The sequence below is a fragment of the Ruditapes philippinarum genome, unplaced genomic scaffold (assembly GCF_026571515.1).
Source record: "Ruditapes philippinarum isolate M1 unplaced genomic scaffold, ASM2657151v2 ctg1003_1_1_1_1, whole genome shotgun sequence".
NCBI classification, from domain to species: domain Eukaryota; kingdom Metazoa; phylum Mollusca; class Bivalvia; order Venerida; family Veneridae; genus Ruditapes; species Ruditapes philippinarum.
The window spans coordinates 68478-85979 of NW_026854335.1; the positions used below are offsets into that span (position 1 = coordinate 68478).

A 17502-nucleotide genomic window follows, 5' to 3' on the forward strand; every position below is an offset into this window, starting at 1 on the left:
AGTAGAGTTATGGTTCTTGTGCACTGCACTTCATCTCACTGCCCTTGATCATTGTATAACGTTTCATTGAATTCCAACCATTAATTTTCAAGTTATGCACTGGACAATAAAAAGTAACAAGGGGCAAAAACTTTTAAATAAGTCAAGAAAAGACTTATAGTTTCTGTGCACTACACTTCCTCTCAATATACTTGACCATTGTATGAAATAGTATTGAATTCCAACTATCAGTATATAGTTATGCCCTGGACAAGAAAAAAGCAATGAAAAAGTAACAAAGGGCAATAACTCTATAATAAGGAAAATCAATGACCCCCTGGGGCGGAGCCAATTTTGACCCTAGGGCATTTATTTGAACAAACTTGGTAGACATCCACTACAAGATGTTTCATGCCAAATATCTCATCTATAGTGCTTTGGATTGTCACAAGAGGATGTTTTTACTATATACATATAAGGAAAATAAATCACCCCCTGGGGTGGGGCCAATTTTGACCCTAGGGTATTTATTTGGACAAACTTGGTAGATATCCACTAGAAGATGTTTCATGTCAAATATCTAGCTCTTTAGTTTCTTTACAAGAAGATTTTTTAAGTTTTATTTTTCGGTTGCCATGGCATCCAGAATTTAGCATGAATGGAATTCTTTGAACAATTTTTAAAGGGCTTCATGTGAGGGACATTCCTGCTTAGTTTTAACAATAGGTATAGGAGGAGTTGTTGTTTTAAGAGTTTAATGCCAATTTTTTAAGGAAGCATGACGCATGAGAGGCGCAGGACAATCACAAAAGCTCACCCTTGTGCACTTTGTGTTCAGTTGAGCTAAAAAATCAATGCTGTCATATCATTACAGAATAGGCCATATGGCGACTTCTCAACTTTTTCATTCTTTTTTTTTTAGGGGGGGGGGGGGGGGTGGTGGTTTAACATCACATCAACACAGTATAGGTCATATCGCGACATTCCAGCTTTACTGCTGGAGGAAGACCTCAGGTGCCCTTCCGTGCATTATTTCAGGCACGAACGGGCACCTGAGTAGAACCACCGATGTTCCGTAAGCTAGCTGGCTAGCTTCCTCACATGAAAGAATCCAAAGTCCCTATAGGGATTCGAACACACAACAGCAAGGGGCAAGTGGTTTGAAGGCAATGACTGTAACCACTCTGCCACGGACACCCCCCTGGACAGCTTCTGCACATGAAATAATCCTCAGTTCCTGTCAGGATTGAAACCCACAACTGTGAGAGATAAGAGGTTTAAAGTCAATGAGCTTAACAACTTGGCCCGGGACCCCCATGCACTAAAAGCTGTCTAAGGAGCAGAGCACTCCACTTTCCTCAGTGCTGGATAGTAAACTGTAATTTTTTTTAATGAAGAGAACAATAATGTACTGTGGAAGAAACAAATAAAGTACCAAGATAAATACCTGATCTATTCCCATGTTTGGATCAGGGGAGATAACTGTCCTGCCAGAAAAATCTACTCTTTTACCAGACAAATTACCACGGAAACGACCTTGCTTTCCCTTTAACCGCTGGACAAAACCTCTTGTGTACTTCTTAGGCTGAAAATACAATTATTAAATTCATGCCTTTAGTCCATTACTGATTTATATGTGAAAATTATATTTCATAATTTCACAGGGAAAATTATCAAAATATAATTTCACACTTTTCAATGAAGAGACTACTTTTTCAAGATTTTCCCCATGTGGTACCTCACTTTTATTTTCGCTTTGATTCTGACATATTCAGGTCTGTTTAGAGCAAAGTTAAGCTGAAATTGATAAATAACTTAAATTTCTTAAATTTCAAACGTAATCAAAAAGATAAAACTTACTTCAATTAATCCAATTTACAAATCACCAAATATTGTCTCTTAATTTTTTTACTTTTGATTTCATTCACAACAGTCTGAGAAATACACTTCCTTCCACTGCTCTTGTTGGACATATTTAAGTATCCTACGAGCAATAACTGTAATGCAATGTGTAAAAGCAATGACAGTCATCAGCCAGAAAGATAAGTAAACAAGAGGGCCATCATGGCCCTGAGTCGCTCACCAGAAAAAACTGTTTTTCAGTGTTATTTTTCAAATGAACTTCCTGAAGACCAGTCCAGCTCAACTTTTACTTGCCCTTCTAGTTATTGAAATATTTTGCCCTAATATTTTGGAGGCTTTGTTAAAAAACTATCTATGTTGCAAGTGTGTTCCCATGAGACTATGTAGTAATAGTATAAAATAATGCAGAATAAATGACCACTACAGCAGGGTTAATTTTGATGGAACATTTTTTCTTTATAACTTACACTAATATGGCGCCCAACTGTCAAGCCTAACACACTAGTTCCGTTTGGTCTGGAACCTTCCGTTAACTTCCGTCAACTCCCGTAACCAGTACCATTGTACTACAAAACTCTAAAGTTTGTGCATCCCAATGTGAATGGATTGTCTTTAGTATCAGTTATACAAACTGTGCAAGTCATTTTATTACCGTCATACCGCAACCAAAAATTGCTTTCAAGCCACTCGGTACGAAAAACTCGCTCCGGAGCATTATCATTTTGCTTGGATTTCTCAGTTAATTTGGTTTGGAAACCTCATTTGGTATAGGTGCAGAGTTGTTTACGGTAGATTCTGTCGCCCCATCAACGTTAACATTGTCTTCATTGAAGAATGAAGTCAATCTAAACTGCTTTTTTTTCGAAGCAGACATTGTGAATTTACCCGGATAATGACGTCACAATCTGAAGCGTCTGAGCGCTTTTAATGTGTAATAATCACTAAAGCGTCTAAGATAAATCATGTGACCGATCAGCTGATGAAATTCATGCAATTTTTAGAAAAAAATGTATACTACGACCCTCGCAAAAATATGCATCACGGAAAACGCACGGCTATAATATTACCGCGTCAAATGTAAAAGTACTGCGTCAAAAACGCAGAAAACGCTCTCTAGAGAAAACACTGCATGTAGTGATGTAATTAAGTGAATATGAATGAAACCAAATAAAGCTTGATACTAAGTCCTTATGTATCCTGTATACTGTGCTAATATCATTTCTCTTGCCAGAGGTCATGACCTCAAATAATTTCATCAGGAAAGAGGTCAGTCACATGTATGAAAGACATTCCAACACGAGTTGTTTCCCTTTCATTAAACTAAAATTTGAAGAAATGCCATGGTCTGGGGTATTTTAGCTTTAGCAGTCCCTAAAAGGGGCCAATCAAATAGATATGAGCAATTTTTATAAAAGATTACTATAAGAATGCTAATAACAAAGTTTGGTGAGCATCCATCAATAAGTTCTGTAGAAAAAGCTGTCTGAAGGTTTATATTATTTTTAGCTCCCTTGACCCCTAAAAGGGGCCAATCAAATTAATATGAGGTTTATATTATTTTTAGCTCCCTTGACCCCTAAAAGGGGCCAATCAAATTAATATGAGCATATTTGATAAAAGACTACCTAAGAATGCTACAAACAAAGTTTGGTGATCATCCATCAATTGGTTCTGTAGAAAAAGATGTCTAAACGATATTCTATTTTTAGGTCTAGAGACCCCTAAAAGGGGCCAATCAAATTAATATGAGCAAACTTGATAAAAGACTACCTAAGAATGCTACAGACAAAGTTTGGTGATCATCCACCAATCGGTTCTGTAGAAGAAGATGTCTAAAGGTTTTTCTATTTTTAGCTCTCTTGACCCCTAAAAGGGGCCAATTGAAATCATATGAGCAAATTTAGGTGTGACTGTCACAAGGATGCTACAGACCAAATTTGAAGTAAATCTCTCCAGCGGTTTCAAAGAAGATGATTGTTGACGCATGACGACGGACGACAGATGCCAAGGTATCCCCCTTTGATACTAATAACCCAGCGTTGTAAGACAGCCTTTCAAAAAATTCCATTTTTTTCCAAATTCCTAGTCGATTCTTGATTGTATATTTATATACACATCTGTGAACAATTATTCATTGTCTGTAACAATCTTCAAATATGTTTTCTTTCTTATGAATAGATGTAAATGTATCGAATCCAAATGAAATCCCTTTGAACCAAACACATTTTATTCTTTCATCGTGTAAAAATGGCGTAAGCTTACATGGCTCTACATGGAGCCTAATACCGGTATGTACTTTTGACTTTTACTTTTGACTTTTCGTGGAATTAAGCTCAGAATAGTGTAGCTTGTTTTTCTTCTAAAATTGTTTGTTTAACTTAATAAAACAAGCCATCATTCATACTTTTGATTAAAATAAATATCATTTTCATTTAATGTTGATTTTTTAACTTATTTTTTGGCTCTAAACCTCATGTACTTACAAGAAATTCATATTAAATTTGAGACTACATGAGAGGGGAAAACAGAATTTCTTATTCAAGATAAAATTGAGGAAATTTCATTTTAACTTGTATTTAAGCAAATAACTAGAAATGTGTAAATAGGACACAGGTGCCCCCACACTCCACCGATTTGTCAATCTTGTGTCTCTAGGTCAAATATTGTTTTTGGCTACATATGCCCAAATTGAAAACTAAAAATCTTTTATTAAGTAAAGGGCAAATACTACAAATACTGGATAAATCCATAAGAAAACCCTAAGGTGCATAATTACACATGCTGACCAACATTCTTGTAAACTTTCAGGCCTACAGGTCAAATACTTTTTGAGTTACGTGCAACACAAGTTGAATATTGTAAATGTTTACTAAGTCAAAGGCAATAACTCTAAAAATATCTGCACAAAAATACCCAGGTGCACAACCACACATGCAGATCAACATTCCAGTAAGGTTTCATGACTATAGGTCAAATACTTTTTGAGTTATGTGCGACACAAGTTGAAAATTGGAAATTTTTACTAAGTCAAGGGCAATAACTCTAAAATTACCAAAAATATCCACACAAAAATACCCAGGTGCAAAACCACACATGCAGATCAACATTCCTGTAGGTTTCATGACTCTAGGTCAAATATTTTTTGAGTTACATGCGACACAAGTTGTAATTTGCAAATTTTTACTAAGTCAAGGGCAATCACCGGTATTACCTTACTAAGGTTACTGTATGATTCTTTTCCAGGACACCTGGGTTACACAGAGATTTTTCTTTTGTTTCCTTATTTTAGACAGATTTCATCTTCAAGTGATATATAATTCATGCCTTTTTATCAATAACTCTCACAACAATAACTGTAGTGCACAAATTTTTGGGAAAACTCTCGTATATATACCCATTTATATATATATGCATTATATATATATATAGAGATAAAATAATAATGTTTAAGAAATAACAAACTCTATGTAAATTCGGTAGCGCTTTCAATGCTTTCTTCGCATATCTTCAGCCGAAACTTTAATTAAGAAATAACATCGTCCTGAGAGGTGTATATCGGCTATTTAACACCGGTTTGGAGTTTTGATGCGTAGGAATTGACCACGAAGGCCGTAGGCCTGAGTGGTTAATTTTGTCGCATCAAAACGACAAAACCAGTGTTAAATAGCCAATATACACCTCTCAGGACGATGTTATTTCGATTCTAACATGATAAAATAAGGAAAATCACTAATGTCATTTTTCAAGCGGAAATAACTTCCGGTGCCGATTTTCGTACAACGCTGTTCGATTTTCGCACCCTACTGTTGCGAAGATATAAAAATTATTAAACAAAAGAAATAATAAGAAAAAAACGTTATTTTATCAAGTTTTCAACAATAAAAACTTACGTCGTATTGTGTTTACATCAGTGCCCCATTTATCATTCTTGTATGTATGAAATAACGTCAGCTTGTTTATGAATGAGTTGTTTACTTAGGATGACGTCATTACGCTGCTTACGGATTGGCGCCGTTTTGTCAAAATATTTATTAACTGATATGGATCTAATATATGGCGGTAGTGTATGTGAGATATTATTTCGGTATTGTATGAAAAGAAAACATTATAAGAACTGAAAATATAAATAAAAATGCTTTTTACTGTTGCTTTAAAATGCTTCATAAACTATACAATGGAGGGTAAAAACATAATAGCGCATATACAAGTAGTCCCTTACTGGTGTTTACTGACAGTTTAACACCAGTTTTTTTCCTTCTTTGTCTATAGTGACAAAATCATGTGGAGTGATAGAATAAACAATAAACATATAAACAAATGACGTAACGTCATGAAAAAAAGCGGGAACGTTAAATGATAACATATTTCCCGGCAAACACAATAATTATTGTTATTTATACTATAAAATTATAATATTACGGACATTGAGCATAATAAATCCCGTCCGTACATTTTCCATGAATTTCCATGAAAACTTCCGGAATTTTCATGGAAATTGCCAACTCTGGATAATTCGGACTAGTTTTCCGGAGTTGTTCAAAGAAAACTGAAAAAAAAAATGTGAATTTTCATGTACTTTCTCCATGAATTTCCAGAGCTTTTTTCATGAAACTTTTCCAGAGTTTTCCATGAAAATGTTCCAGAGTTTTCAAAGCAACTCTGGAAATTGGTCCGCTAAAATGACATAATACTCTGGAAAAAATGTTCCAGAGTTACTCTGGAAAATATTCCGGAGTTACTCTGGAAAATGTTCCGGAGTTACTCTGGAAAATGTTCCGGAGCCGCTCTGGAAAAAGTTCCACAGTTAATAGGATCTGGAGTAAGATGCCATTTAGCCTTGAAACTAGAGGATGCTTTTGTAAAAAAGCGCATGTCTCCCCCACTGCTGAGAATAACTGTGAATGGAAACAGGAATGGAAATGGAGAAATTGACCAACGGTCACTGTGACCTTGACCTTTGACCTACTGACCCCAAAAACAATAGGGATCATCTGCTCTATAAGACCAATCATCATCCTATGAAGTTTGAGGGCTGTAGGTCAAAAGGAACTCTAGTTATCATCCGGAAACGAGAAATTGACCAACGGTCACTGTGACCTTGACCTTTGAACTACTGACCCAAAAACAATAGGGATCATCTGCTCAATAAGACCAATCATCCTATGAAGTTTGAGGTCTGTAGGTCTAAAGGAACTCTAGTTATCATCCGGAAACGAGAAATTGACCAACGGTCAGTGTGACCTTGACCTTTGACCTACTAACCCCAAAAACAATAGGGATCATCAGCTCTATAAGACCAATCATCCTATGAAGTTTGAGGGCTGTAGGTCAAAAGGAACTCTAGTTATCATCCGGAAACGAGAAATTGACCAACGGTCACTGTGACCTTGACCTTTGACCTACTGACCCCAAAAACAATAGGGATCATCTGATCTATAAGATCAATCATCCTATGAAGTTTGAGGGCTGTAGGTCAAAAGGAACTCTAGTTATCATCCGGAAACGAGAAATTGACCAACGGTCACTGTGACCTTCACCTTTGAACTACTGACCCCAAAAACAATAGGGATCATCTGCTCAATAAGACCAATCATCCTATGAAGTTTGAGGTCTGTAGGTCTAAAGGAACTCTAGTTATCATCCGGAAACGAGAAATTGACCAACGGTCAGTGTGACCTTGACCTTTGACCTACTGACCCCAAAAACAATAGGGATCATCAGCTCTATAAGACCAATCATCCTATGAAGTTTGAGGGCTGTAGGTCAAAAGGAACTCTAGTTATCATCCGGAAATGAGAAATTGACCAACGGTCACTGTGACCTTGACCTTTGAACTACTGACCCCAAAAACAATAGGGATCATCTGCTCAATAAGACCAATCATCCTATGAAGTTTGAGGTCTGTAGGTCTAAAGGAACTCTAGTTATCATCCGGAAACGAGAAATTGACCAACGGTCAGTGTGACCTTGACCTTTGACCTACTGACCCCAAAAACAATAGGGATCATCAGCTCTATAAGACCAATCATCCTATGAAGTTTGAGGGCTGTAGGTCAAAAGGAACTCTAGTTATCATCCGGAAACGAGAAATTGACCAACGGTCACTGTGACCTTGACCTTTGACCTACTGACCCAAAAACAATAGGGATCATCAGCTCTATAAGACCAATCATCCTATGAAGTTTGAGGGCTGTAGGTCAAAAGGAACTCTAGTTATCATCCGGAAACGAGAAATTGACCAACGGTCACTGTGACCTTGACCTTTGACCTACTGACCCCAAAAACAATAGGGATCATCAGCTCTATAAGACCAATCATCCTATGAAGTTTGAGGGCTGTAGGTCAAAAGGAACTCTAGTTATCATCCGGAAACGAGAAATTGACCAACGGTCACTGTGACCTTGACCTTTGAACTACTGACCCCAAAAACAATAAGGATCATCTGCTCAATAAGACCATTCATCCTATGAAGTTTGAGAGCTGTAGGTCAAAAGGAACTCTAGTTATCGTCCGGAAACGAAGAATGGACGGACGGACTGACGGACGGACGGACGGACAGGGCAAAAACAATATGTCTCCCCCCGAGGTGGGGGAGACATAATAATTCTGGAATTACTATGGAATTCACTCTGGAACATTTTGGGATTACTGAAATGATGGTTGCATACTAAAATCAAATGACCTTTTAATTTGCATTGGTGTTTTTATTAGCAAATCAAAAAAAACACTCTAGTTGTCAAGAATTCAAAAACTTATATTAATTTGCACATTTCACAATTATTTCTAAGTCAGAGTGTTTTATTCAAACAAATGTAATTTAACATCCATCTAGTACACATGTATATATCCTTCACTTCACATGATGCAACATCTTCTTGACTTGTGGTGTGACCTCTCCGATGGATACTGAAAAATATGAATATATTGTATATAAATACATGTACTTGTGTTATATGCACAATGTCAATATAATTAGTATTGTTTAAACATGATTGATAAAAAACATGAAAGGGTGAAAAAAGTTAAGATGGAAAACTTTCAATTAAATGATTTGTGCAGAATATCAGCACAGAGTTATCAAGTAAACATGCTTTGATGAAAATAATTTATTTTTGGTCAAAAACAACATTATGATAAACTTGTGTCAACTATTTCCCTGCTTTTCCTATATCTATATAATGACAACTGTATGTAATGGAAGTTTAAATTACTCAATCCTTCACAAGTACTTAATTACCACTGAAAGTTTGAGGGTCAGTATAACAATAATATATGCATTAAACATGAAGAACAACATTTTGTTCAGAGTTTTGAAAAAAAGCATGCATTTATATGAAAACATGTTACTTCAACTTTTTTCAACAAAACAAACTAAATTATTACCAGGATAGTTCTGTTCAACAGTACATTTATCACTTTTCCCTCATCTGACATCCTTTGAGTTGAAACATCTCATGTGACTCCAAGACTTGAAAGTTTGCAACCTAATATGTTGAAAAAATAAACAAATCTACATGAGTAACAAGAAATTACAATTAAGGCATATTATGAATTTTATTAAATGTGAATTTGGAAATTCATTGCTTGATATGGAATCTGTTTCAATCACCAATATTTTGAATGGAAAATTATCATCTCTGATTTAAAATTTCCTGCCATTATTTAAAAATTAAAAAGATTTTCTTAACTATCTATCTAATATTGAAAAGTTACATGTATGTAGAAATACAATCACTGAAACAGTGTATACTTGCAAAGAAAGTTTGAAAAAACTAACATAGTAAGTGTTAAAAAATAAAAATACATTTGTACTTACTGTTAGAAATGGTTATATACATGTAGTTCCCTCCATTTTAACTGAATCATGTTTAAATGTTCATATTTCCAGAAAACTTTTGTAAATTTGTCCAGTTTTAACTCATCTTATCTAATTTCCAATGCTCAAACATAATATTTCAAGTTATAACTTTTAAGCAGTTAGGCACTAATAAACATTATCTTTCAATGCTTCTGTTCAAATGACCCGCCTGGAAGGAGTGTTCTGACCTGTGATTTGTTCTGCAAGGGTATTAAGTTACTTGAGAGCTACAGTGTAATATAGTATGTTGTAAACTTGCTTTACCTCTTTCTATTCTCTTATATCAGATAGGTGAGTTTAATGTCAGTTATGAAACCAGTGGGTTCCACTTGAGGGGTCATAAATATTTACATTGTGGCTCAGATGCTGATTTGAATGTTCCAGAAATTAATCACTATGCATAAGTTACTTCTACACAGGATGAATAAATAAACAAGATATGTTTGTAAAACATGTATGCCCCCTATCAGCAGCCAATTAGTCATGTGATAAGGTTATTATGCATGACTTCTGACCCAGTGATCAAACAATTAATAAGGGTTATCAAGTATCTACTGGTCATGACCTTAACCTTTGACCCCTTGACCCAAACTCAATAGGGGTCATCAGCTGGTCACGACCAATCATCATACAAAGTTTGAAGTTCCTAGGCCTAAGCGTTTTAGTTAATTGATCGGAAACCGTTTTAACCTACAAGGTCAATGTGACCTTGACCTTTGACCCCTTGACCCCAAAATCAATAGGTCATCTGCTGTTCATGACCAATCACCATACCATGCTTGAAGTTCCTAGGCCAAAGGGTTCTTAAGTTATTGATTTGAAAGCATTTTTACCTACAAGGTATATGTGACCTTGCCCTTTGACCCCTTAACCCCAATATCAATAGGGGTCATCTACTGGTCATGACCAATCACCATACCAAGTTTGAAGTTCCTAGGCCTAAGGGTTCTTTAGTTATTGATTGGAAACCGTTTTTACCCAAGAGGTAAATGTGACCTTGACCTTTAACCCCTTGACCCCAAAATCAACAGGGGTCATCTACTGATAATGACCAATCACCATATCAAGTTTGAAGTCCCTACGCCTAAGGGTTCTTTCGTTATTGATCTGAAACCGTTTTTACCTACAAAGTCAATGTGACCTTGACCTTTGACCCCTTAACCCCAAAATCAATAGGGGTCATCTGCTGGTCATGACCAATCACCATACCAAGTTTGAAGTTCCTAGGCCGAAGGGTTTTTTCGTTATTGATCGGAAATCGTTTTTACCTACAAGGTCAATGTGACCTTGACCTTTGACCCCTTAATCAATAGGGGTCATCTGCTGGTCATGACCAATCACCATACCAAGTTTGAAGTTCCTAGGCCTGAGGGTTCTTTTGTTAATGATCAGAAACCGTTTTTACCGAAGAGGTCAATGTGACCTTGACCTTTGACCCCTTGACCCTAAAATCAATAGGGGTCATCTACTGATCATGACCAATCACCATACCAAGTTTGAAGTTCCTAGGCTTTAAAGTTCTTTAGTTATTGATCAGAAACCGTTATTGCTTACAAGGTCAATGTGACCTTGACCTTTGACCCCTTGACCCCAAAATCAATAGGGGTCATCTACTGATCATGACCAATCACCATACCAAGTTTGAAGTTCCTAGGCCTGAGGGTTCTTTTGTTAATGATCAGAAACCGTTTTTACCGAAGAGGTCAATGTGACCTTGACCTTTGACCCCTTGACCCCAAAATCAATAGGGATCATCTACTGATCATGACCAATCACCATACCAAGTTTGAAGTTCCTAGGCCTTAAGGTTCTTTAGTTATTGATCGGAAACCGTTTTTGCTTACAAGGTCAATGTGACCTTGACCTTTGACCCTTTGACCCCAAAATCAATAGGGGTCATCTACTGGTCAGGACCAATCACCATACCAAGTTTGAAGTTCCTAGGCCTTAAGGTTCTTTAGTTATTGATCGGAAACCGTTTTTGCTTACAAGGTCAATGTGACCTTGACCTTTGACCCCTTGACCCCAAAATCAATAGGGGTCATCTACTGGTCATGACCAATCACCATACCAAGTTTGAAGTTCCTAGGCCTAAGGGTTCTTTAGTTATCACTCGGAAACCATTTGGTCTACGGACCGACGGACCGACGGACCGACGGACCGACAAGTGCAAAGCAATATACCCCCTTTTCTTCAAAATGGGGGCATAATAATATATACTTCAATCAGGGTCTTTCAAATAGAATGGTCTGGAAACACGCAACGTTAACCCTTCTTGCTACAATTAAACTTGTCTCGGTATAACCCGTATAGATTGCTGTATGTTCAAGAAAAGGGTGAAAATTAAATACAAGAGTAACAAGAGCTGTCCGTAAGACAGCGCGCTCGACTTTTTTAGTGCTTGCCTATAATACAAAACATTGACAGTTAAGGGCCATAATTCAAATAAAATCTTTGACAGAATTACCTTCTCCTGGACATGTTTGGGAATCATGATTGTAAACAAGTATTCCAACTTTCAAATTAATATCTCAAACAGTTCAGTCAAAAAGTGGACTGGTACTAAAAACTTAACCAAGATTCTAAGTCGATAAAAGGCCTTAATTTTTAAAACAAATCCTTGACAGAGTTACCTTCTCTTGCGTACAGATGGGGGTAATGATGTGAAATAGCATTAAAAGTTTCAAAGCAATATCTCAAAGGGTTAAGGCAATAAGTGGATTTTACCCATATTCAATGTATTTTCTAAGTCAAAAAGGGGCATAATTCTGTCAAAAACCTTGACAGAGTTATGTCCTCTTGTCTGTTGATGAAGGTCGTGATGGTAAACAAGTATGGTCAGTTTCAAAGCAATACCTCCAATGGTTTTGAAATAAAGTGAGGTGGTACAAAAAACTTAACCAAGCTCAATACACTTTCTAAGTCAAAAAAGGGCCATAATTCTGTCAAAAACCTTGACAGAGTTATGTACTCTTGTCTGTAGATGGAGGTTATGATGGTGAACAAGTATGGTAAGTTTCAAAGCCATACTTGTAATACTTCTGAAATAAAGTGGGGTGGTACGAAAAACTTAACCAAGGTGTGACGCCAACGCTAACGCCGACGCCGACGCCGGGGCGAGTAGGATAGCTCCCCTTTTCATAGAAAAGTCGAGCTAAAAATGAAAGTTCTAACAACATGATGTTCTTTAAAAATCTTTAAACTTGTGAAAAAATATAAATATTTCAGAAAATAATGTTTTTAAAGCCATAATCTGTTGAAAAATATAGATTGCTTGTTCAGAATTTTTGCCGAAAAACGGCGCCATTTTGAAAATGCATCAAATTAAACATAAAATATTTGTAAATAACATAGTGAAATATTATAAAATCTTTTCATGATACTATTCAATAACTTTTTCTCTCTGTAAAATCAATTTCTGTTTTGTCATTGAACAATGCATAAAATTAAAAAGCCTATGAAACTAGGACCTAGTTTCAAATATGAGCAGTAGATTTTTACCTTGACACCGGGAACGTAAATTTCATATTTCATTGCAAATCTACAAAATTGTTATTTTTGAAAATAAAAACTGATAGTGTAATGCATCCAGGATTAGTTTTCAATCATTTTTTGATTAATTCAATAAAACATTAGCTTATATTTTGTTTTTTGAACGGTGATGTACTGTGCCAGATCAGGGTCGGTAGATAACCTTATCACATGACTCAGCCGAGACAACTTTTTTCGTAAAATTGGTCAGACTCCAGACCATTCTATTTGAAAGACCCTGCTTCAATAGAGATACATAATAAATTTATCATCAATTATTATAATAAAACTATAAGTGCATTACATTTGTTCTTAAATTTAAATTGTTTCTCTTTAATTGTGTATTTATTTTTTCTAACTTAGGGTAAATATAATAATGTACCACTCAGATCAGGCTTGATATGAGATACCTTGAAAAAAATGAGAGTTAAATAAAAAAATAACTTAATGCATTTTCAATGCCAAAGTGTGGCAATGGGGTTGCATGTTGTTTTTTTTTTTTAATTTTTTTGCAATAAAAAAAGAAACAGTTAAGCTCTTGATGGGCTTATTACAGTTTCATTTTGTTTTGCTGTAAGTGTTTATTTTGCTAACTACTACTTTTAATTACAGTTAGTATACATGTATGACCAATCTCAATGTTAATTAATTAAAGTCATTAAAAAATGTTCTTGCTGTTTTTAAATATCTGGTCAACAGTTTACAATTGTGTCAATGCCATATTTATTTTAATTATGTCTTAAAACCAGAAAACTGTCTTATATTAAAAAGATTATTTATGCTTTTAACTTAGGAAAAAATATTAAGGTTTAAAGTATTAAGTGAAGTATACATAAATGCAGCAATCAAATGAAAATTTCCTAAGTCCAAAACTTTCTCAAAAATGAGTGTTTTCCAGAGTAAAACTCCTTGAAAATTGTCTAAGTGTTAACTTTCCAGAGTTTCCAGAACTGTTTCATGGTTATTTCTTTGATGAAAAAGTCAAGTTCCAGAGTTCTCCATGAAAATTGTTCCAGAGTACTCTGTAAATACTGTGGAAAAAAGCTTGTTTTCATGAAAATTCATGGAAATTCATGGAAAATCGGTTATTTTCCAGAGTTTTTCCAGAAAGACTGTGGAAAATCTACAGACGGATTAATCCGTACAATCCGTAATATTATAATTTTACAGTATAAATAACCACATTGTGTTTGCCGGGAAATACGTTATCATTTAACGTTCCCGCTTTTTTTCATGACGTTACGTCATTTGTTTATATGTTTATTGTTTATTAAAGTTTCGGCTGAAGATATGCGAAGAAAGCATTGAAAGCGCTACTGAATTTACATAGAGTTTGTTATATCTTAAATATTATCATTTTATCTATTTAAACACTGCACAAGGAACATTTATCACATTTTAATATATATATATATATATATATATATATATATATATACGCATTTATATATACATTACACACCAATAAATATATATGGTCATTTAATGCACAAATCTGAAAATTCACTAATTTAACCTTCAAGATCAAGGTCATTAGAGAGCCCCAAGTCAATTTGAGTTTGATAAACATGAAGGTCTTGTTCTTAAGAATGTTCTGTTATAACATGAAGTCAATCCATTCAATAATAGCAAAGTTACAGCCTGTAGGCCTGAAAGTTTACAAGAATGTTGGTCAGCATGTGTACTTATGCACCTTGGGGTTTTCTTATGGATTTATCCAGAATTTGTAGTATTTGCCCTTGGTCCAACTCTCTGGAATAAATTGCCTCTGTATATAAGACAGTCTTCGACTTTGGACATGTTCAAGAAAAATGTCAAAACCTACTACTGTAAAATCATTATTATTCGTGGGGCACGAATTTTCGTGGTTTTCGTGGGTAGGTCAATCCACGAATTTAAGATCCGACAAACTTTTATCCCAACAAATACTTCTTACCCTGTCTCTGTTCTATATATTACAAACATGCGTCGGCTCTTTTCCGGCCAATATTTCGTGAAATGGATGAAAGTACAGACAGATAACCAGGTTAGTGACATATCAAATCCGTTTGCAATATTTAAGAAACTTAAAAGAAAACTCGATTATATGTCCTCAATTTACTGTCACAAATGTCGCATATACATACTTGATCGTTGTAGTCTACTAGGACTTGATTGTGTTAACAAGAATACTAGACATAATCGAGTAAATATTGGAACCCAGGCAGTGCAATAATTAGCGCTAATAAAAATTGTCAGTTTGCTCTTATTAATTAAAAAAAGTCTTTGATATTAATGTCGTAAGTACACAAAACTATAAAAAAAATACGATCGCTAAAACAGATTTATTGTTCTTTCTTTTGTTGTTTTTAAATGCTCCAGTTTATATGAATTTTAATCAGTATTTGTGCGAATGCTATTCCGTAAACATTAAAGACGCCACCGACTTTTACAAGATCCACATATACTCGTTTTACTTACCGAGAATAATTTATATGCATGTAAATTTACACAGTCGCTATGACGTTGCGTGTAGTTACTTACTGTCAAATATGTTAAGTGTAAACTTTTAATCTCGCTGGTTAAAACGTGCCAGGTGTCGTATAAATTATGCGATGTTTACATCAGCGAATTACAGGGGCAGTGTGTCCAATGGAGGTGCATATCATGTCACATAAATGTGTTAATTGCAGTCAATTATCGGCAGTAACTGGCTGTATTAGAGTTATGCCCAGAGGCAAGGATTAAATTTATTGACAACCGCTGTGTGACAAGTAAAGATATGTACATGTTGTAAGTAAAAATGTTCGGCGATTAAGATTACTTTGCATTAGATTACTGAATTTTTTTAACAAGAAAACGAAAATCCACGAATTTAAGAACCCACGAAAATGCCCGTTTTGATAAAACCACGAACTTTCATGCCCACGAATATAAGTGAATTCGCAGTATTTTAGAGATTTTTACGCATTGTTTTAAGATTGTGATTGGGCTGTAAACTGATCGAGATGTGGAAATGTGTTTACAATTTTACTTAAATAACCATTAATTTTTTTTTTTTCTTTTTCTTTTTTATTATTATTTTTTATAACTATTCTTTTTTTTTTTAACTTTTTAATACTTTATATTGTACACGGCTGATTTCTGTTACTTATTTTTTTGTAGTTCATTTGTCATGCATATTCGATTTTTTATCCATATGTACATACTTTTATTATCCTTTTGTACAACGCCATTGAATATGTATATAGAAATAGGCGTTTAATTAAATAAAACAGTTTCAGTTTCAGTTTACAGCCAGTTACAGGCAAAAAAATGAAAATTTCAATAATTTGACCTACAAAGTCAAGGGCATTTATGAGTGAAGGTCAAGGTCTGTCCCCTTATTTGTAAGGGTTATCCTTGAAGATTATTATGTTCAAGTTTGAAAACAATCCATTCAAAAATAACAAAGTTACAGCCAATTATAGCCAAAAAAATGAAAATTTCAATAATTTGACCTTCAAAGTCAAGGTCATTTGTGAGTGAAGGTCAAGGTCTGTCTGGTTATTTTAAAGGGCTATCTTTGAAGATTATTATGTTCAAGTTTGAAGACAATCCTTTCAAAAATAACAAAGTTACAGCCAATAATAGCCCAAAAAAAATGAAAATTTTAATAATTTGACCTTCAAAGTCAAGGTCATTTCTGAGTGAAGGTTAAGGTCTGTCTGGTAATTTTTAAGGGATATCTTTAAAGATTATTATGTTCAAGTTTGAAGACAATCCATTCAAAAATAACAAAGTAACAGCCAATAATAGCAAGAACAAGCAAAATTTAGACTTTTGACCTTAAAGGTCAAGGTCATTTTTTGATGAAGGTCAAAGGTCAAGGTTAGTGTGGTCTACTGAAAGGTCTTGTCCCAAGGGTTGTTGTGGCCAAGTATGAAGACAATACACCAAGAACTCAAAAAGTTATGATCCAGGTACAAGTTTGCGGACAGCATCGGCAACACCGCCAGGACTTTAACAATACCTCTACTTTTTTTTTCAAGAAAAAGTCGAGCTAAAAAAGAAAGTAAAAAAAAATTATTTTATGCATCTTCATTTACATGATTGATACAAATATCATACTCGTAATGCATCATTTTTTAATGTTAAATATTTGAAACTGCTCTCTTCTTTTAAAAAAAAAATTATATTATTCTATGTGGAAAAACAAGATTGCATTTGAGAAAAATGCTATGCCACAGCATTAATACAACACTAAATAGTAGTGTAGGAACAGATTTTTTTTGTTTCTATACAATTGAAGA

At 34.9% G+C, this 17502-nt stretch overlaps 1 protein-coding gene and 1 long non-coding RNA gene across 3 annotated transcripts in view; both read right to left on the reverse strand.

The window, feature by feature from the left end:
- Positions 1–17502, reverse strand: part of LOC132739850 (DNA-directed RNA polymerase III subunit RPC1-like) — a 150938-nt gene that overhangs the window by 60154 nt on the left and 73282 nt on the right. For both annotated transcript variants that reach the window (XM_060727664.1, XM_060727663.1), the window contains exon 8: positions 1427–1564. In XM_060727664.1, coding sequence (XP_060583647.1) covers positions 1427–1564 — 138 coding nt within the window. The remainder of the gene's footprint in view (positions 1–1426; positions 1565–17502) is intronic.
- On the reverse strand, positions 6686–11920 carry LOC132739852 (uncharacterized). Its single transcript, XR_009627063.1, has 3 exons — positions 9659–11920; positions 9226–9326; positions 6686–8748 (listed from the first exon to the last, which is right to left on the reverse strand). It is a non-coding gene; the product is annotated as an uncharacterized LOC132739852 (long non-coding RNA).